This window comes from Desmodus rotundus, chromosome 9, assembly GCF_022682495.2.
Source record: "Desmodus rotundus isolate HL8 chromosome 9, HLdesRot8A.1, whole genome shotgun sequence".
Classification (NCBI taxonomy): Eukaryota; Metazoa; Chordata; class Mammalia; order Chiroptera; family Phyllostomidae; genus Desmodus; species Desmodus rotundus.
Window position 1 is genome coordinate 64,004,814 of NC_071395.1, and position 20,809 is coordinate 64,025,622.

General features: G+C 47.9%; 2 protein-coding genes and 2 pseudogenes across 2 annotated transcripts in view; 1 reads left to right on the forward strand and 3 right to left on the reverse strand.

The window, feature by feature from the left end:
• ADORA2B (adenosine A2b receptor) overlaps nucleotides 1-8,448 on the reverse strand; it is a 34,488-nt gene extending 26,040 nt beyond the window's left edge. Inside the window, exon 1 of the mRNA XM_053910997.1 lies at nucleotides 8,000-8,448. Coding sequence (XP_053766972.1) covers nucleotides 8,000-8,334 — 335 coding nt within the window. The 5' untranslated portion in view covers nucleotides 8,335-8,448. The remainder of the gene's footprint in view (nucleotides 1-7,999) is intronic.
• Nucleotides 8,449-12,145: 3,697 nt separating this feature from the next.
• Nucleotides 12,146-15,179, forward strand: LOC112308420 (UPF0711 protein C18orf21 homolog; annotated as a pseudogene).
• A 423-nt stretch (nucleotides 15,180-15,602) lies between these two features.
• Nucleotides 15,603-20,809, reverse strand: part of SPECC1 (sperm antigen with calponin homology and coiled-coil domains 1) — a 261,258-nt gene continuing 256,051 nt past the window's right edge. Inside the window, exon 15 of the mRNA XM_071219291.1 lies at nucleotides 15,603-15,969. Within this exon, the coding sequence (XP_071075392.1) occupies nucleotides 15,868-15,969 (102 nt within the window). The 3' untranslated portion in view covers nucleotides 15,603-15,867. The remainder of the gene's footprint in view (nucleotides 15,970-20,809) is intronic.
• Nucleotides 16,538-19,255, reverse strand: LOC112308784 (TIP41-like protein; annotated as a pseudogene).

Here is a 20,809-nt window from a genome sequence, read left to right on the forward strand (position 1 = left end):
ACCAATATTCGCTGCTGGAAGGAGAAGAGAGAGAGCAAGAAATTGAAAACCTATTTAAAAAATAACAATGGAAAACTTCCCTAACTTGGTGAAGGAAATAGACATACGAGTCCAGGAAGCACTTAGTCCCAGACCAGATGAATCCAAAGAGGCCCACACCAAGACACATCATAATTAAAATGCCAAAGGTTAAAGCCAAAGAGAGAATCTAAAAAGCAGCAAGAGAAAAGCAGTTAGTTACTTACAAGGGAGCTCCCATAAGACTGTCAGCTGATTTCTCAACAGAAACTTTGCAGGCTAGAAGGAATTGGCAAGAAATATTCAAAGTGATGAAAAGCAAGGACCTACAACCAAGACTACTCTATCCAGCAAAGCTAGCGTTTAGAATTGAAGGACAGATAAAGAGCTTCCCAGACAAGAAAAGCTAAAGGAGTTCATCATCACCAAACCAACATTACAAGAAATGTGAAAGGGTCTTCTTTAAGTAGCAGGAGAAGAAGCCCTGGCTGATGTGGATCAGTGGATTGAGTGCCAGCCTGCGAAGCGGAGGTTGCTGGTTCAATTCTCAGTCAGGGCACATGCCGGGGTTGCAGGCCAGGTCCCCCATAGGGGGTGTGTAAGAGGCAATCACACATTGATGTTTATCTCCCTCTCTTTCTCTCTCCCTTCCCCTCTAAAAATAAAAAAAATAAAACCCTTTTTAAAAACAGAAAAAAGAAAAATATGAATGATAAAATGGCAATAAAGGCATATCTATCAACAATTGAATCTAAAAAACAAAACAAACAAGCAGAACAGAAACAGACCCATAGCTACAGAGAACATTTTGATTATTGCCAGATGGGGGTAGGTGAAAAGGTGAAGGAATTAAGGGGTACAAATTGGTAGTTACAGAATAGTCACGGGGATGTGAAGGACAGCATAGCGAATACAGTCAGTAGTATTCCGATAGCTGTGTGGCTGTCAGGTGGGTGCGAGATTTATCGACATGATCACTTAGTAAGTCATATAATGTCTAATCACCAGGGTGTACATCTGACACTCATATACTAATGTTTGTCAACTGCAAAAATAAAAATGATTAATTCAAAAAACTAGAAAATAAATAAAGATGGCAGCACAAACCCAGGTGTTGCCAGAAAGAGTGGCATGGCCCTCAGAAGACATGCCGTCAGAAACAGTCTGAGAGGGCTGCCCAGCAGAGGGGCAGGTAAGGGGCAGAGACAGGACAGGTTCGCTTTCCATCCTGTGCCCTTCTGTACTTTTGAATACGTACTTTTGTGCAGACTGATTGATTTCTGTCAAAACAAAAAGAATAATAATTTTAAAAAACCTCCTTCATCCTGGCCAGTGTGGCTCAGCTGGTTGGAGTATCGTCCCATAACTGAAGCATTGTGGGTTCAATTCGCGGTCAGGGAACATACCTGGGTTGTGGGTCCAACCCCCCCATCCAGGCATGTACGGGAGGCAACCAATCGATGTTTCTCTCTCACATTGATGTTTTTCTCTCTCCCTTCCTTTCTCCCTTAAAGTGATGGAAAAAACACCCTTGGGTGAGGATAAAAAAATAAAAATCTCCTTCATGGACTTACCAGTACCTTGAGAAGAACACCCATGTTCCTCAGCAAGCAGCTGAGCCCTCCTTGACCTGCCTGCTCTCGGACCCTCAGCCACACCAATGGCTGGGGAGCCCAGAATGGCTCCCCTGCTTGGCTATTGTGCATGTGCTCCACCTTAGTTCGAAATGCTCCTTCCTCCCATTTATCCCATATGCAAACTCGGCACCAGCCCCCCAGAAAAAGCACTCTTCTCCCTCCAGAAAGCCATCACGGAGCCCGAGACTGGCTGTTCTCAACTTTCATCTGGTTGAAGAAGATCCATTTGCTATTTGCCCTGAAGTCCCTACTGCCAGTGGCAGTTGTCTCCAGCCTGTCAGCCTAGGAGGTCCCACCTCTTAAAAGCCCCGAGGGGAGAACAGCCCCTCTGAAGCCCTGTTTGGAAGGTCAGTCAGGAATCTGCAGCCTCAGGACAGGCTGGGCCTCTGTTCCCCTCCCACCCCCCAGGAAGGAGGGGCAGGAGGAGGTCCTCCAATGTCCCTGCAGTTCAGGGACACTTCATGCACATTGGCCAAGGGTTCGCCGTCTCCTCCTCATTTGGTCTTTTTACTATTTAGCTATAGTCTTCTTTGTCCCAATTGTAATTGTCCTCCCTTATCTACTCCTACAAGGGACCACTCATTAAGGGGGTGTTTTTGGATGACCTTCAGCTGTTCACATCCTGGGAAGACAGGTGTACCCAACGCTGGCTCCGGCGTGACCCTGGGCGGGTCCTCGCTCGCAGAGTCCGGAGTTCCTCGTCTGTGAAGTAGCAGGGAAGCATCTGCCCTGCTACTAGTGTAAAGGTGAAACAGGACGAGGTACATAAGGTTCTGGGCACACAGAAAAGGCTTTAAAAGAGCAGTGCTGTTCCCAGGATTAAAAATTCTAATGTCCAGAGCAGCTGAGGACACAATTCCTCATATCTGTCCCCACAACTGTGATCCCAAGCTGAGAGATGAAAACGTGCCGGCAGGGAGGGTCCCATGACGAAGGAGACTTGTGCCCGCCATTACGGAGGAAGGCAAGCAGATGGCCTACCGCATGAAAACGGTTAACTCTTGTCCCTCTGTACACACTTGTTCTCCAGGTGATCAAAGGCAGCCATCTGTACCTTTCAGAATTCTCTGGGAACAGTGCTGAGACTGGCCAGGTGCTTCCCAGGCCAGTGCTGCCCCAGGGCAGACTCGACACCTTCCTGCATACCTATAGGGGACTTCCGCTGCCCCGAGTGTGGGCTGCTGTGGTCCCCAGTCCCTGGGCTGATGGACCCTTCTCGACCTTCAGAAGAGCCCTGTGCTCCCACCCACAGGCCTGAATGCTCAGAGGCCCTACTGTGACCTCCTCCCAGCTTCAGGCTCCTAAGGCTCCTGATGACTGGCCAGCTGGCTGCACTCCAGCCCCAGTGACAGCACGGGACCTCCAGGAAACCATCCAGATTGGATTACACTGGTTCCCCCTCAGACGGTGCTAGAGGGCCCCATTGGCCAGACCAGACCAGACCTTATACTCTGCCTAGGCACATGTGTGCCCAGAGGGGAACTAAATTGCTCACAAGTATGATGGGGCCACTAGAGGTTCCCATTAACACAGCCCTAGGCTCAGCCAGAGCCCGGCAGCACCTGTGTCTGGTAGTCATGGCTCCAGGCTGGGAGGTGGAGTGCAAAGAACGGCATGCAAACTGTGGGTAAAACAACAGCACACTGGAACCCAGGACCCTCCCTCCCCCTGAGTCCGGAGACTTCTTCTCCAGGCCTGATCTGAGGGCATGTTCCCTTATGAAGGGGGCAGGCATCCCCAGGCCTTCGAGGGACAGCTGGGAGTCAGGGCCTGTGGGCCCCCCCAGCACCTGCGGGCCAGTCCCTGGGCCAGCCCTTGCCCGCAACACCTGCTGCCTTGATCCAAGACATCAAGAAGTGACTGTTAGATTCAGCCACAAAGGGGTCATGGCAGGGGTGACCTGACAGGAGCAATTCAGTGACAATTCCATGGGGCCCATGGAAGGGGAGGCAGTGAAACTGGATGACTTGTCAGAAATGTTTACTGTGGAGAGAATGAAGGACAAGCCAGTACGTGGAGAGGGTGTGCAGTCGACACAGTTGATTTAAGCATATTCATGTAGTAACGGTGGTTTCCCGGGGCTACTGCAACACAGCCACAAACTTGGGGGCTTAAAGTGTCGCTTCTCTCGGAGTTCTGGAGGCCAAACTCCTGAAAGGAAGGTGTGGGTGGGGCCCCGCTCCCTGCAGAGGCTCCGGGGGAGAATCTGCCACTCTCCCAGCTGCTGGTAGTGGCCCCAGCCCCCTCTGGTCTCTGTCTCCTTTCTCTCTGCCTGCCTGTGTTGTAACCATGTGATTGCATTTAGGGCCACCAGCTAACCCAGGATAAGCTCCTCTACTCAAAATCCATGTAAGGAAACAGTCCTTTCCCAGATAAGACCCTATTCACAGGCTGGGGAGGGGGCCCTCTTCAACCCACGACAATGGGAATGACCAGCCCAAGAACGATAACATTGATATGGAAAAGGCAGGACCCAAGGAGGGGGTCGTTGGAAAAGCTGGGGGGCGGGTAGGACCCAGAGCTGATAAACTTCTCTCCTAGCTTTACTTCAAAACAACATTAAAGGTGAATTTTATCATATGAGAACAGTAGCTCAAATAATAAAAAAGGAAAAACCTTTGAAAAAACACTCAAAATCCCCAGCCTCCCACCCCTACATGCAGCTCAGTCTGATTAAGTGGAGGCTGTGTTTTCACCCAAGACATCACCCTCTTGCTGAGAAGTCGTCAGTACCTATCTCAGCCCAGACATGTGACGCATGAGAAAAAGCGACTAAGGGCCCTGTCTGGTGTGGCTCCACGGACTGAGTACCAGCCTGCAAACCGAAAGGTTCGATTCCCACTCAGAGCACATGCCTGGGTTGCAGGACAGGTCCCCCAGTTGAGGATGTGCAAGAAGCAACCGATTGATGTATCTCTCACACATTGATGTTTCTCTCCCTCTTTCTCCCTCCCTTCCCCTCTCTCTGAAAATAAATAAATAAAATCTTTTTTTTTAAAAGAAAGAAAAAGAGAAAGTGCCTAAGGGACCCAGGGGCGGGGTCAGGGTCCCTGGACAAATGAACCCCTTCCAGTCTGTTGGCGACCCAGCCAACCTCTGGAAAACACCCTCCGCAGCTCCCCTGGAGACTCAGCACTCTGGGCAGGGAGCTGGAGTCCAGGAGCAGGGCAGGGAAGGCTGCTGGACAGAGGTGACTCACACAGCGGTGGCCCAGTCCCAACTCAGCTGGGAGTGTGGCGTGAAGGGGACCAGGATTAGTTCAGGGAGGAGGAAGGGCTCCAACCGGAAACAGCCCGAGGGTGAAGTGAGCTTTGGAGCAGCCTGGGCAGATGCACTCCTTAGGGACACACAACCCCGTGCACCCAGCTCTGCCGCACGCACGGCCCCATTCCTGCCCACTTCCCATGGCACCACTTTGACTGGAACCTCTGCCAGGAATACCAGGCACTGTACACACTTGAACCCGAGGCAGCAGACCCTTTTCATTTGTAGACAGCCCCCAGTCTGAAGGCCAAGGGCAGTGCCTTGATCTGAGCAGACACTCCTCATTTTCAAGTCCAGCCCAACTTGTCATTTTTGTGCACAGCATCACCTCAGGGCTCCCCTTTCCTCTTGCACTGTCATCTCCCCCTTCTTTGTAAACGCATGGGCAGCTGGGTGACAGTCAGGGAGGGGCTGAGGGTCCGTGGCCTGGAGCCCTGGGGCACAAATGCCTCCAAGCCCACAGCATCAGTGAGTCAGTGAATGGGTAGAAGCCAGGGCTAGTCCAAGGACTGCTTTTGCCCTCAGTACCTGGACCTCGCCTTCATTACTGCTTGCTTTACCAGGGACACACCTCGGCACTCCCAACTTGACTCCTACCTGGATGTCCATGACCCAAGAGGGGCCTTGGAGCCACATCTGAGCTGGGCCCCAACCACCCATGTCAATAAAGTGAAGGGGAACCTCTGGGCTTCATGACCCCAAGAGGGCTCTCAAACCTGGGTGGGGACAGAAGTTCCTAATTAAAGACACTGACACAGGAATCACACACATACCCCACCCCAGAGATGGACTCAGTAGGGCCTGGTGGGGCCCTAAATCATCATTTTAGCCTTCACACAGGGGCCACGGTCTTCAGAAGCAGGGAGTGAGAAACCGCTGAGGGACAAGGGCCCTCAGGCCCCAGGAGGGCTCTGGAGCCCTGAGTGTCGCTGGTACAAGCTTGAGGGGGACAGTGGGTGCTGGGGACAGCTCAGGTGCCCAAACCTTCCCAGGGCAGGGAGGTGCTGCCGCTTGCACACTCGTCTTCTAGACCTCCCCACTCATGTGGGTGGGCCAGAGGGCAGCAGGGAGGGACCAGCCTCGGGATGGCTCTCCAAAGAGCATTCTGCCCTCTCTACTTACCATCTCCTGCCCTTAGCAATTGCAAAGGAGAAGTTACCAGCCAATGATTCACATTTCTTTCTTCTTAACACACCCACACCCATTTTTTTCAAGTCTCCACCCAGCACAAACCAGGACAAGAACTAACAGATTTAAACTTTTATGGAATTCCTGCTCCACACAGGGGATTCCCCCAGTAACTCCCACTGAGCTGGGGCCTCTTTGGACCCCTGCCAGGGGCAAGCCCTGGGCTTCTATTATACGGGTAACTCAGGGTGGCATTTGTGACTGCCTGCTGGATGCAAACAATCCAAAAGGCCACCAAATAACCACCAGGAGGACCTAGAGGCAGGAAAGGGACCCTGAGAGAGAAGTGTGCCATGCCACCCCAAACCTTGGGCGTCCCTGGGCCCTGTCACACCTGATCAGATGCAGGAGGGCTCCTGGTTAGTTGCCAAGGGCAGCAGCACATGGAAAGGCCCAGGCATGTAGATCAGACTCACAGCCTGGCAAAGCATGAGCTTCCTGTTCGGGTTGGGACCAGGACACAACCCACAGGGACAGGCTCAACATGTCTGTCTGCTAAAAAAGCTGCTGGGAGCACCCTCCAGGCCAGCTCCCTCAAACCCGTTTCTCTTCCAACTGCCCGTTCTCTGGAGGGAGGATCTGCTCCTAGAAGTCGCAGTAGGCTTTCGGCCCATGTTCTGACACTGACACTGCACACAGCCCTGCGGGACGGCCTGCAGGCACAGCAGGACAGCAGTGCCAGCCCTGGGTTCAAGTCCTGGCTCGGAGACTCACTCCAAATGCACCATTCTGGGCAAGATGCTAATCTCCCTCACCTACCAGCCAGGCTCAGGGAACAGTGACTCCCTTCTGGAATTACTGAAAGGATTAAAGGATATAAGTTTAATATAAACTGCCCCACAGAGTTGGCACTCAAGTTAATTCCTTTCCTTCCTTCCTTGTCCTGTGACAGTTCCCTATCTCACCCCGAAACCAAAGAGATCCCAAGCTCACCCAACTCAGAAATGCCCAAGGGGCCCAGACACCACTGACAGGGCATAAATACTCTCAATAAGCCCCGAGGCTTCCAGGCACTCCTGCCCTTCCAGGGCAGCTCAGGTCCTGGGTCACCTACAGCTGGGCTCCACTCCTCTTGCTAGCTGGCTCCATCCCCTGAACCCTACATTTTCTCAGTGTGGGAGAAAGCCAGAACCCTTAACTTCTTCAGTTCTGAAATGCTGGTGGCCCGCTCCCAGCCTGCTGGGATGGGGTAGCGGGGATAAACAAGGCTATGCAGCGGCATGAAGGGGAGAAACACTTGACCTCTTTCTAAAAGTATATGGAGGTGATCTGAGTCACCATTAAGCATGCAGGGACACGTGTTCCAGCATTCTGCAAAGTTAGCTGACACCTTCCTTCCCGCCCAGGAAGGCCTAGCTCCCATTTTGCACCAGGTACATTCTGAACTTGGGTCGTGTGTGTAGGGTCTATTCTGGTAACACTAAGTCCCAGCGTCCGAAGTTGCCCTGGAAACTACCCAGACTGGCCTCCCGGATCCCCAGCACTCACAGTGCTGCTGCTCTGCCCCACCATTCCTCCCCCTCCCACCTCACCCCACCCCACCCCCCACTGGCCGCGAGTGAGGGGTGGAAGGAAAGAAACAGTTCTTGCTGAAAGAAGGAGATACCATCAGCAAACCTCCGGCTTCTGGGCCTCTCCACCAGCCCTCAGGGGTGGTGCCTTTCCTGGAGTTTGCATGGCAGGCCCGGCTCCCGGGGACAGCACTGCCCAGAACCCCTAGAGTTGTCCCTACACAGATCCTCTCAAAGAGAGGCACGCATCCGGGGAAGCCCAGGCCTCCAGAGCCCGGCCCGAGCTCGTGCCTGGCCCGTTCCCGACGCCAGGAACCTGGGCCTGGAGCGCACGGTCGTTGGCAGGGCTTCGACGGGGCTCGAGGCCGCCGCGCGCCTCACCTGAGCGGGACACGGATGGCCAGGTACCTGTCGACGGCCACAGCCAAGAGGCTGAAGATGGAACTCTGCGTGAGCACGAGCACAAAGCAGGCGAGGAAGAGGCAGCTGTAGAAGTCCGTAGAGATGCCCAGGCTGATGGTGATGGCAAAGGGGATGGCGAACAGCCCCACAGCCACGTCCGCTGCGGCCAGGGACACCAGGAAATAGTTGGTGGGCGTCTGCAGCGCGCTCGACGTGCCCACTGCGGCGCACACCAGCACATTACCCGCCACCGACAGCGCGGCGATGGCCAGCTCCAGCGCCACATACAGCGCGTCCTGCGCCTCCAGCCGCATGGCCGGCGGCGTCTCCTACTCGGGCCGCGCCGCGCGCGGGGCTCCTCGGAGCACGGCCGGCCCGCAGCGCTGGACCGCGCCTCCGCCTGCGGCGTCCTACCCGCCAGGCTCGCGCTCTCGGGCCGGACCCAGAGGCGGGACCGCGGAGGGGTGGAGACACCCGCTGGCCGGTGCGCCCTCCCTTCTCGGGCTCTGTGGAGCACCGCCCCTTCCCCCGCCCGGGTCCGTTGGGCCTCGCCTGTCTCTGCTGCGCTCCGGGAGGCGCGGGCATCGGTCCCCCAAGTGTCCAGGGGTGACAATATCGAACCAAGTCAAGTTCCCCAACTTTCCCTAATGCTCCAACTCGGTGGGTGCGTCCCGAGCTGTCGCGCGATCTCTCAGCCCGGGCGCCGGGGAGCCTGGGGCCATTCTGGGGACTTAGGACTCTGCGGGGAGCGACCCCTGTTCCAGCCAGCCCACCGCAAGAGGACCGCCCCCTAAGCCACTCCACCGCCTGGCGGGGCAGGTCAGGAACCTGAAGCCTTTGGAGGCTTCCCGACCTGAACCCTGCGGACCTCACTGGACGGGCAGGACTCGCCTTGCTACCTGGATGAGATGCTGCATGAGGGGACGGAGAAGCCCAAACTCGCAGGCGGCCAAGGGACACACGCTCGGCACTTCACGCGAGGACGGCTCTGCCAGGCTGCAGCTCTGCGCCTCCGACCCCGCACTGCGCTCCAGCCTCCCCACCACCACAGCCCAGCGCCTCCAGCTCAGGCTTCTCCCAACTGGTGACATGCTCTTCACCCTCGCCCACCACCCCCACCCCTCAAAGTGCAGTGCTCTTCAGGCGCTCTCTTTATCCTTCGGACCCACCCTGGATCATATCAGGCTCCCAAGGCCTCACACGTGGCCTTACACCCTCAATCCCAAACCTTTTCCCTGTGGTCCTGAGCGCCTCCTGAGGCCAAAACCTGAGCATCCCACGCCCGCAACTTTGTGACTCCGCCACAAGACCCGGAAGCCCCCAAATCCAGCAAGTCCAAAATCAAGCTCATTTTTAATCTTTCTCCAAACCTGTGGCCCTCTCCTCCTTGTGGTACTCAGTTATTGACCTTACTTCTCACTCCACCGCACCGCCCCACCCGGGTGCTGACTGACCCCTTCCTCTTTCATCCTCCCGACATTCCATTCCGTAGTGCTGTGGATTCTGATTCCAGAGCTTTGCTTCTCTCCACCCCAAAGTCAGGTCCCTGCTCTCCGCAGTCAGCTGCTGTCACTCCCTCAGCTCTTTCTCGGGCTCCGCTCAGTCACTGCTCCTTCAGGCTTCCCGCTCCTCCCCAACACTATCATTCTAGAACACCTCAGCTGTGCCAGCCCCTCCCCCAAAATCCTTCTCTAGCAGTCACCAGACAAGGTAGTTAAGAAGATTATTGGGTAACAGGAAGATGCTTGCAAAATAATGTTAAGCAAAAAATAAAACATGGAGGTTACCGCTAAAGGGGAGAGGATTTCTTTTGGGGGTGAAAAAATATTTTAAATGTGATGGTTGCACAGCTCTGTAATATACTTAAATACTACTCAATTATATGCTTCAAGAAAGTGGATTGTGTGGTATGTGAATTATATCTCAGTGTAGCTGTAGTAACAACAAAACCCCTCAGCCTCTAACAAGCCCAGCAATAATAATCTGTTTCTGTAACAACAAAGGAAGAAAAGTCTCCAAAAACACTCCCAGTAGAAGGCCTAGCTGGCGAGCTTATTATAGGGGATTTTTTTCTCTCTCCATTTGCTGTGTGTGTGTGTGCATTTGGTTCTATAATAACGAAACGTGATTCTATGTTAAAATATTGGAGAGCCCACAGATTCCATGCTGAGTCTGATATCATCTCCACCACTCGTGTTTCCACACCATGTGGCACAAACTACTATTAGCACATATGTGATAAACTGGAAACTTGGAGAGATCAAGAGCCTTGTCCAAGCACTTCTTTTGGATTGGGGATGGTGAAACAGTTACAGGAGGCTTCCCAGGGAGGTAATTTTTACAGAGTGGGCAAGACTTGGCAGTGGGGAGGTTTGGGGTAGGGAGCCATGCTGGGCGGAGTTGGGGAAAGGGGCTCTCTCAGGGAAAGCCTTGCCCAGGAGAGCAGAGAAGGGAGGGTGGAGCCCAGGTTGGTGTCCGAGCTGGGTAGTGAGGGATCTGGCAGTAGTGGCTGTAGAGCCAGCAGAGGGGGAGGAGGCGGCAGGATGGAAGCCACTGGTTGTGGTGAGTGCTTCCCGCACACTTACAGCTGGGGACCTGGTCCCAGGTCCACACCTTCCTGAGCCTGGAATACCCATTTCTCCTTACTAGAGCCTAACCTCCTCAAGGAAACCAAGTCACCTGAGTAGAAAGGGTCCCCACTGCAAACCTAGGCCTTCCCTGCCTTGTTGCAGCCCCTCAGTTCCACATGACTGGTGCCCACCTCTGGGCACCCACCAGCACAGCCTCCCTCCTCTCTGTCCTCTCCCCAACCAGGCTCCGCCTAGCACAGTGCTCTTGTATTCTCCAAGTTCATGTGCAACAGAGTTATCCTGACTCCATCAGTCCCGGTCTAGAACTCACACTGGGATTTAAACGGGACTCACAGGACCCAATAGGGATGGCAGTAATGGCAACAGGCAATTATTGTTGCGGAAACACAAGAAGAAGAGGTGGAGTCTGGAGGTTTAGTCATGAAAGTCGTGAGTAGAGGACCTCGCTTTGATTCCTAATTTCATCTGCCATGTGACCTATTACAGTGATTGGGAGCATTTGGATGAATTAGGCCAGAGCCCTAGAAACCTGAGCAGGTCTCTAAGTGGTGAAAGTGGAAGGGTAACATTCGTGAATCAATGGACCCTCTGTAGACCTCTTCTAGATGGCTGCCATCCATCCTCTCATCTCCCACTCCTGCTCCATCTTGCCTCAGCTGCCAGAGCAGAATCCAGGTGGCATCCAGATGGCACCACAGCAGGTGTAATACTCAGAGATGCAGTCAAAGACCCAGGCCGGCTCTGTCTTTTGGCTCTGCCACCTTTAATCTTAAACTAATTACCTCATGGTCACGAGAAGGCTGCCGCAGCTGCAAGCATCACTTGCTCAAGCAACCACTTTGCAAACAGAAGGGGGCTGGCCTCTACCATTATTTATTGTGGGGCTAAGTCCTGGGTCACCTGCTGCTCTACACTGACTGTGAGCTCTGGCAGTGGGACTGTGCCTGGCTCAGACCAAACACAATTCAATACATGGGGCAGGCGAAGAGGCCCACCTGCCCCAAATATGTTGTCACCTAAATAATCTTGGGTTCTATAAACAGGAAGGGAGGACAACACACACTGTCCCTCACTGTCTGCGTGACAATTGGAGGGAGAGCCCAGCTTTGAGCCTGAGTGTCCCAAGTCTCACTGGTTTGTACGCAAAGTGGGGGCACATCACAGGCAGGGAATGAGAAAAGACGGTAAGTAAAAATTCACTTCTAGAAGACAGCAATTACTACAATAAACCCTAAAGGACATTAATCAGTAACTCAAGTCTGCACGAAGAAATAAAATATGCCAGTTAAAGTAACTATGTAGGTAAATATAAAAGACAGTATAAACATAAATATAAAAGGGAGAGAAAACAATAATTATAAATCTGTGTTGACAGGCACACAAGATATGATTTGTGTGACAACAACAGCAAAAAGCAGGGGAAATGAAGCTGTATGGGAGCAAAGCTTTTGTATATCATTTTATACTCTAAAAATCAAAGAATTGATATGACCTTTCGTCACCAGATCTTAATGGTGTGGGGACGGTGGCGGCAATGAGACAGAAGCACTATCTCAAGGAAACTGCAAGACAGCTGCCTGGGCCAGGCCTGCTGTCTCCTCTGGGCCTACAGTTAGTCAATGATGCTAACAGCACTTTTGAAGGAGCATATCCACACTACTTCCAGTGCCGTTGCTGGGTAATTCTCAAGTGCACCTCAAACCCAAGCCCAAACTGACACCCAAAATACAGAAACTTCTTAATTTAAAAGCAACAAATTATACACTCAGTTTTTAAATTTTTTATTTATTGATTTTAGAGACAGAGAGAGGAATAGGGAAGGAGATGGGGAGAGAGAGAGAGAGAGAGAAAGAAACACTGATCTGTGGTCCCAGCCATTCATGCATTCATTGGCTGACTGCTGTGTATGCCCTGACTGGAGATAGAACCCACATCCTTGGTGCATCTGAAGGACTCTCTAACAAACTGAGTTATCCAGCCAGGGCTACACTTAGTTTTAAAGAAGCATAAATTGTGGAAAAGTACAAAGACTCCAAAAGTGTATTGTTATTACTTTTAAAACACGCAACAAAATAGTTACACATCATGGTAAATGTCAAAGCTCGCCGTCAGCATTGAAGAGCCACCCCACCGCTCCTCTGAGTAAACTCAGCCTGAAGACACCAGATACAAGTTCTCCAAGTTCTGTGGACCTAAGTCATAGTATGTCTGCCTCCACAGGCAAGAAAGAGCCCAGCATTGACTTTCAGAACAGTTACATCAGGACAGTGAACACCCACTTGCTTCTCAAAAAGCGTGAACAGGCCCTGGCTTATTGAATGGATTGAGCACCAGCCTGTGAACCCAAGTGTTGCCAGTTCAATTCCCAGTTAGGGCACATGACTGGGTTGCGGGCCAGGTCCCTGGTTGGGGGTGCCCGAAAGGTAACCACACATTAAAGTGACTCTCCCTCTTTTTCTCCTTCCCTTCCCTTATCTCTAGAAAATAAATAAATAAAATCTTTATTAAAAATGTGAACAGGAGAACCAAGATGGCGGCGTAGGAAGACACACTGCGCCTCTTCGCACAACCAGAACTGACAGAAAATCCAATGGCAAGGAAGTCCGACACCAAGTAGATAAAAAAGAAACATACATCCAGACTGGTAGGAGGGGCGGAGACGGGCAGCCACGGCGGAGAGGACTCGCGAGGCCGTGGCGGGACCGAAACTGGTGGAGTGTGGGACGTACCAGGCAGGCAGTCTGACCACTAGCAGACCCTGCGGCCCCACATTCGCGCACAGATAAACTGGGAAGAACGGCGGGGAGCAAAGCAGACCGAGTAACCCAGGGCTCCAGCGCGGGGAAATAAAGCCTCAGACCTCTGATTGAAAACGCCCATAGGGGTTGGGGCGGCAGCAGGAGAGACTCCCAGCCCCACAGGAGAGGTCATTGGAGAGACCCACAGGGGCCTAGAGTGTGCACAAGCCCACCCACTGGGGAACCAGCACCAGAGGGGTCCAGTTTGATTGTGGGTAGTGGAGTGAAAGACTGAAATCCGGTGGAGAGTGGAGCGGGCGCCATTGCTCCCTCTCGGCCCCTCCCCCATGTACAGCGTCACAGCTCAGCGACCAGCGTTACCCCGCCCCGGTGAACGCCTAAGGCTCCACCCCTTTAAGTAACAGAAGCGCCAAGACAAAAAAAAAAAAAGGCCCAAATGACAGAACACTTCAAAGTTCCAGAAAAAATACAACTAAGTGAGGAAGAGATAGCCAACCTATCGGATGCACAGTTCAAAACACTGGTTATTAAGACGCACAGTTCAAAACACTGGCTCACAGAATTGGTTGAATTTGTTCGAAAACTAGATGAAAAAACGAAGGCTATGCCAAGAGAAACAAAGGAAAATGTACAGGGAACCAATAGTGAGGCGAAGGAAACTGGGACTCAAATCAATGGTGTGGACAGAAGGAAGAAAGAAACATCCAACCAGAAAAGAATGAAGAAACAAGAATTCAGAAAAATGAGGAGAGGCTTAGGAACCTCCAGGACATCTTGAAACGTTCCAACATTCGAATTATAGGGGTGCCAGAAGGAGAAGAGGAAGAACAAAAAATTGAAAACTTATTTGAAAAAATAATGAAGGAGAACTTCCCTAATCTGGCAAAGGAAACAGACTTCCATGAAGTCCAGGAAGCTCAGAGAGTCCCAAAGAAGCTGGACCCAAGGAGGAACACACCAAGGCACATCATCATTACATTAGCCAAGATTAAAGAGAAGGAGAGAATGTTAGAAGCTCAAGAGAAAAGGACACAGTTACCTACAAAGGAGTTCCCAGAAGACTGTCAGCTGATTTCTCAAAAGAGACCTTACAGGCAAGAAGGGACTGGCAAGAAGTATTCCAAGTCATGAAAGGCAAGGACCTACATCCAAGATTACTGTATCCAGCAAAGCTATCATTTAGAATGAAAGGGCAGATAAAGTGCTTCTCAGATAAGGTCAAGTTAAAGGAGTTCATCATCACCAAGCCATTATTATATGAAATGTTAAAGGGACTTACCTAAGAAAAAGAAAATAAAAAATATGAACAGTAAAAATGACAGCAAACTCACAGTTATAAACAACCACATCTAAAACCAAAAGAAAAGAAAACTAAGCGAACAACCAGAACAGAAACAGAACCACAGAAATGGAGATCACATGCAGGGTTATCAATAGGGGATTGGGAGGGGGAGAGAGTGGGGAAAGGTACAGAGAATAAGTAGCATAAATGATAGGTGGAAAATAGACAGGTGGAGGGTAAGAATAGTGTAGGAAATGTAGAAGCCAAAGAACTTATAAGTATGAGCCATGGACATGAACTATAGGGGGAGAATGTGGGAGGGAGGGGGTGAGCAGGATGGAGTTGAGTGAAGGGGCAGAAATGGGACAATTGTAATAGCCTAATCAATAAATATATCAAAAAAAGAAAAACAAACAAAAAAAGTGTGAACAAAGAAACACTTCTCTCAACTAAAAATGTTGCTGAGTCAGAGTGAATCCCAAAAGAATTGAAAGATGGACTTCAGAAATTTCTTATCTTCTTTGTAAAGGATGGACTATGAAAATAAAAAATGTTTAATGCAATTACTGAAACTAAAAAAAATTAACTGATATGAAATTAGAATATATCTATGTAACAAAAGAGAAGGCCTAGTGGAGGAATAGAGGGGCAAAAAAGGCATAAGAATGAGTATAGCAAACACATAGCAAAATGGTAGATGTAAATCCTACCTTATCAGAATACCATTAACTGTAAATGGGTTAAATGTTCTAATTAAAAGGCAGACATTGGTAGAATAGATTGAAACACTAGATCCAAATATATGTTGCCTATGAGAGAAACACTTTAGATGCAAAAACATGAACAGACTGAAAGTAAAAGGATGGAGAAAGATATATCATGCAGAGTAACCAAAAGAGAACTGGAGCAGCTATACTAATACCAGACAAATAATATTTTTAATGAAAAAGGATCAATCTCTTATAAATATATATGTACCTAATAATGGAGCCTCAGAATACATAAAGCAAAAATTGTCAGAACTGAAGGGAGAAATAGACACTTTAACAAACATAGTTGAAGATGTCAGTATTCCATTTTCAATGATGGATGCAAAAACTAGATGACTGGATAGAAGACCATGGAAACAGAAGACATGAGTGGCACTGTAAACCAGCTAACCCGAATGGCCATCCAGAGCGCCCTCCGCCCAGCCACAGCAGAATACACGTGTGCTCAGTGCGCGCGGGGCACCTTCCCAAGTTGGTGACAAAGTAGGTCGTGAAGCAGTATCAGTGAACTTAAAATGAACGAAACTGGACAAAGTGTGTAGTTCACCTAAATGAAATAAAATTAGAAATCAATACAAGCGGATAGTTGGGAAATTCACAAATATTTTGAAATTAAATAACACACATAAGTAATCAAGGAGTTAGAGAAGAGATTATAAAGGAAATTAGAAAATATTTTGATATGTTTTGAGAAAGCAGAACTACCACATACCAAAATATATGGTATACAGTGAAAGCAGAGCTTAGAGGAAAACATAGTTGTAAAAGGAGAAAAGAGATCAAATCAATAACTAAAACTACCACCTCAAGAAACAAGAAAAAGAAAAGCAAACTAAACCTAATGTAGGAAGAAGGGAAGAAAGAATAAAGGCTAAAATGGAAAACAAGTGGAATAAGGAATAGAAAAAGAGAACAAGTAAACGAAACCAAAATTTGTTTTTCTTGGAAAACAATGAAATCAACAAAACTTTAGCTGAACTGATCAAAAGGGTAGGGGAGAGAAGACGATTTACTGAAATCAGTAATGAAGAAGAGCCATTACTACCAACCATATAAAAACAAAAAGGAATATTAAGAAATACTATGAACAATTGTGTGCCAACAAATAAGATAACCTACATGACATGGACAAATTCCTGGAAAAAAATGAAAACTACAAAACTAACTCAAGAAAGGATAAAAATATGAACAAATCTATAACAAGTAAAGAGATTGAGTTAGTAATAAAAAATTCTTGCCACAAAGAACAATCCAGGCCCACATGGCTTCACTGGTAAATTTTTTAAAACATTTAAGGATGAATGAATACCAATCCTCACAAACTCTTCTTGTGGAGTTTCACACAAAAGTGGAGAAAATGTGTCCCACATAACTTTATGAGGCCAATACTATCCTAATACCAAAAGCAGAGGAAGACATAACAAGAAGCCCTGACTGCTGTGGCTCAGACGATTGGGCGTCATACCACAAACAGAAGGGTTGCTGGTCTGGTCCCTGGTCAGGACTCTAATGACAGGCAACCAATTGATGTTTCTCTCTCAAATCAGTGGTTCTCTCTCACTCTTTCTACCTCCCTACTGGTCTCTCTAAAAAATAAATAAATAAACTTAAAAAAAGACATAACAAGAAAACTATAGATGCAAAAGAAAATTTTTGCATCTATATTCCTTATGAATATAGATGCAAAAATTCTCAGCCCACACCTGGATCCAGTAAAATATAACAAAGATTATACACCATGATGAAATGGGATTTATCCGAGGAATGCAAGGTTGGTTTAAAATACAAAAATCAACTTATGTAATACACCTTGTTAATAGAATAAAGAACAAAAAGCATGTGATCATACCAATAGACACACACAAAGCATTTAATAAAAACCTAACATTCTTTCATGATTAAAAAAATTAAAAAATAAAAATGGAAGAAAACTTTTTCAGTCTTCAGAGGCCATCTATGAGAAACTCACAGCTAATAACATACTTAATGGTGAAAGACTAAAGGCTTTCCCTCTAAGGTCAGAAACAGGACAAGGGTGTTGGCTCTTGCAATTTCTGTCACTGGCCTAGAGGTTCTAGCCAGGACAATGAAGCAAAGAGAAAAATAAAAGAGAATTAAGAGGCATCCAGATTGGAAAGAAAGAAGTGCAACTGCCTTTACTTGTAGATGCCATTATCTTGTATATGGAAAACTCTAATGGATACACAAAAAATAAAAATGAAAACCAAACAAACGAAAACATATTTGAACTAATAAATGAGTTTAGCAAGGTTGCAGGATATAAGATCAATATCTTATAGAAAATATAAAAGCAACTGCACTTTAAAAAATAATTTATTTTTCAATTACCATTGAGGTACAATATTATATTAGTTTCAGGTATACGTCCAGTGATTAGACATTTATTTAACTTACGATATGATCACCCTGATAAGTCTAGTACCCACCTGACACCACACATAGTCATTACACTGTTACTGACTATATCCCTCATGCTGTTCTTTACATACCCATGACTGTTTTCTAACTGCCAATTTGTACTTCTTAACCTCTTCACCTTTTTCACCCACCTCCTCAACAGCCAACCCCCCAATATGGCAACTGTCAAAATTTTCTCTGTATCAATCAGACTGTTTCTGTTCTACTTGTTCATTTATTTTGTTTTTTAGATTCCACATATAAGTGAAAACATATGGCATTTGTGTTTCTCTGTCTGACTTATTTAACTCATCATAATAACCTCCAGGTCCATCCATGTCGTTGCAGATGGCAACATTTTATTATATTTTTTATGGTTGAGTCATATTCCATTGTGTATATGCACCACTTCTTCTTTATCTATTCATCTAGTCATGGACACTTAAGTTGCTTCCGTGTCTTGGTTATTATAAATAATGCTTCAGTGAACATATGGATGTAGACGTCTTTTCGAGTTAGTGTTTGGGTTTCTTCAGATAAACGCCCAGAAGTGGAGTTGCTGGGTCCTTCTTTGTCTCTTGTTATAGCCTTTGTTTTAAAGTTTGTTTTATCTGGTGTAAGTACTTCTGCCCCAGATTTTTTGTTTATTCCCATTTTTAAGAAATATCTTCTTATCCCTTTACTTCTAAGTACATCTTTCAACCTAAAGTGAGTCTTTTGTAGGCAGCATATGCAGTCTGTTGTCTTATCAGTTCAGTCACCTTATATCTTTTATTTGGAGCATTTACTCCATTTATTTTCTTATAAGCCTTACATCAATTCTCAAGAAAAAAACACAACAGCAAAAACAAACAAAACAAAACAAAACAACCTTGTAAGGCATGACCCCAATTTTTACTCTTAGGCTTGAAACTCCATGACTGTGAAGTTCATCCTCAAATAGGAGAACTTTTTCCAAAAATGTAATCTGTTCTCTGAGTTAAAAGTTTCTTTGTACTATATGATCTGTTGTAGGTACAACATTAACCTAAGAGACTCTCCAAGTAATGTTCTATTATAATCTACTATAATCTACTGTATAATCTACTGTATGTAGTGGTTTAATAACCTCATTGCAGTATTCCTGCTCTCACCTGCTCCTGGTCACTTGTGAGGCCAGGTTCTCCAAACATTCCTCAGTAGCTGCTTACACATCTGCATGTACCTGTAGCATTGAACTCAAACCCAAGGCCAGAACCATGCTGCATTCTTAAGCCGTGTTGTCTGCAAACATCATTCTGGGGAGAGATGGCATATGCAATTCGTCAGCTAAATTCATATCTGCTAACTTCATGATAATCAGCTTTGGCTGCTTCCAACTTCCAGACCCAAAGGGAGAAGTCCTCGAGCCTGCTCTGGAAGCTATGGATCCTCATGACCAAGGCAGGGCCTGCCATTTTTTCTTTTTCTTAAAGAAGTCCCTTTAAAATTTTGTATAATACTCTCTTGGTGATGATGAACTCTTTTAGCTTTTTGTTGCCTCGAAAGCTCTTTTTGTTATCTGCCCTGTGATTCTAAATGATAGCTTTGCTGGGTAGAGTAATCTTGGCTATAGGTCCTTGCTTTTCATCACTTTGAATATTTCTTGCCAGTCCCTTCTGGCCTGAAATGTTTCTGTTGAGAAATCAGCTGACAGTCTTACGGGAGCTCCTTTGTAGGCAACTCTGTGCTTTTCTCTTGCTGCTTTTATGATTCTCTCTTTATCTTTAACCTTTTTGCATTTTAATTATGATGTGCCTTGGAGTGGGCCTCTTTAGGTTCATCTTATTTGGGATTCTCTGTGCTTCCTGGACTTGTATGTCTATGTCTATTTCCTTCACCAGGTTAAGGAAGTTTTCCATCATTATTTTTTCAAATAGATCTTCCATTTTTTTGTTCTCTCTCTTCTCCTTCTGGTAACCCCTATGATGCGAATGTTGGTACAGTTCAGGTTGTCCCAGAGGCCCATTAAACTATCCTCATTTGGGGGAATTTTTTTTTTTTTTGCTGTTTTAATTGGGTGTTTTCTGCTACCTTATTTTCCAAATTGTTGACTCAGTCTTCTGCTTCATCTACTCTACTGTTGATTCCCTCTAATGTATTCTTCATTCATTTAGTGTTTCCTTCATTTATGACTTGTTCTTTATGTTTCCTTTTTCTCTGTTGAAGTCCTCACTCTTCCCCTGAGTTCACTGAGCACCCTTATTACCAGTGTTTTGGACTCTGCATCTAGTAGACTGCTCGTCTCCATTTTGTTTAGCTCTTTTTCTGGAGTTTTATTCTGTTCTTTCATTTGGGTCATGCTCCTTTGTCTTCTCATTTTGGCAGCCTCCCTGTGTATGTTTCTATGTATTAGGTAGAGCAGCTTCATCTCCCGGTCTTGGTAGAGTGTCCTTTCATAGTAGCACAGTGGCCCAGCCTCCTATCACCTGGGTGAGACGCTCCAGGTGTGCCCCCCATGTGGGCTGTGTACACCCTCTTGTTGTAGCTGAGCCTTTATTGCTGTTGGTACATCAATAGGAAGGATTTATCTCCTGCAGGTCAATTGGTTGTGAGGCCCGGCTGTGACCACAGCAGAGGAGCTGTTGTGCAGGGCCTGACCCCCTGGAGCAGGACTCACTTTACTGGAGCTCTGCTGCCCAACCAGTTGGCCCCTTGAGTGTGTCACTCATAGAGGTGTTTGGGTGGTGCTCTGTCATGATCTGAAGCTGTCCACTGGGTGCTCTGGCTCTGGGGCCTCTCAGGAAGGACAGTGGCTACTGCCTGTGCCGTGCCTGGAGCCACCCATCCTGAGTTACAAAGTGATCTGCAGGTGGCTGTACTTGTGCTGGGCTTAGAGGTGTCTGGGAGGGGCCAAGCTGTGAAGCAAGGCCAGCTGCTCTAGTGCCAGGCCTGGGGCCACTTGGCAAGAGACACATGACACACTGATGCCAGATGTTGCTTGTAAGGTG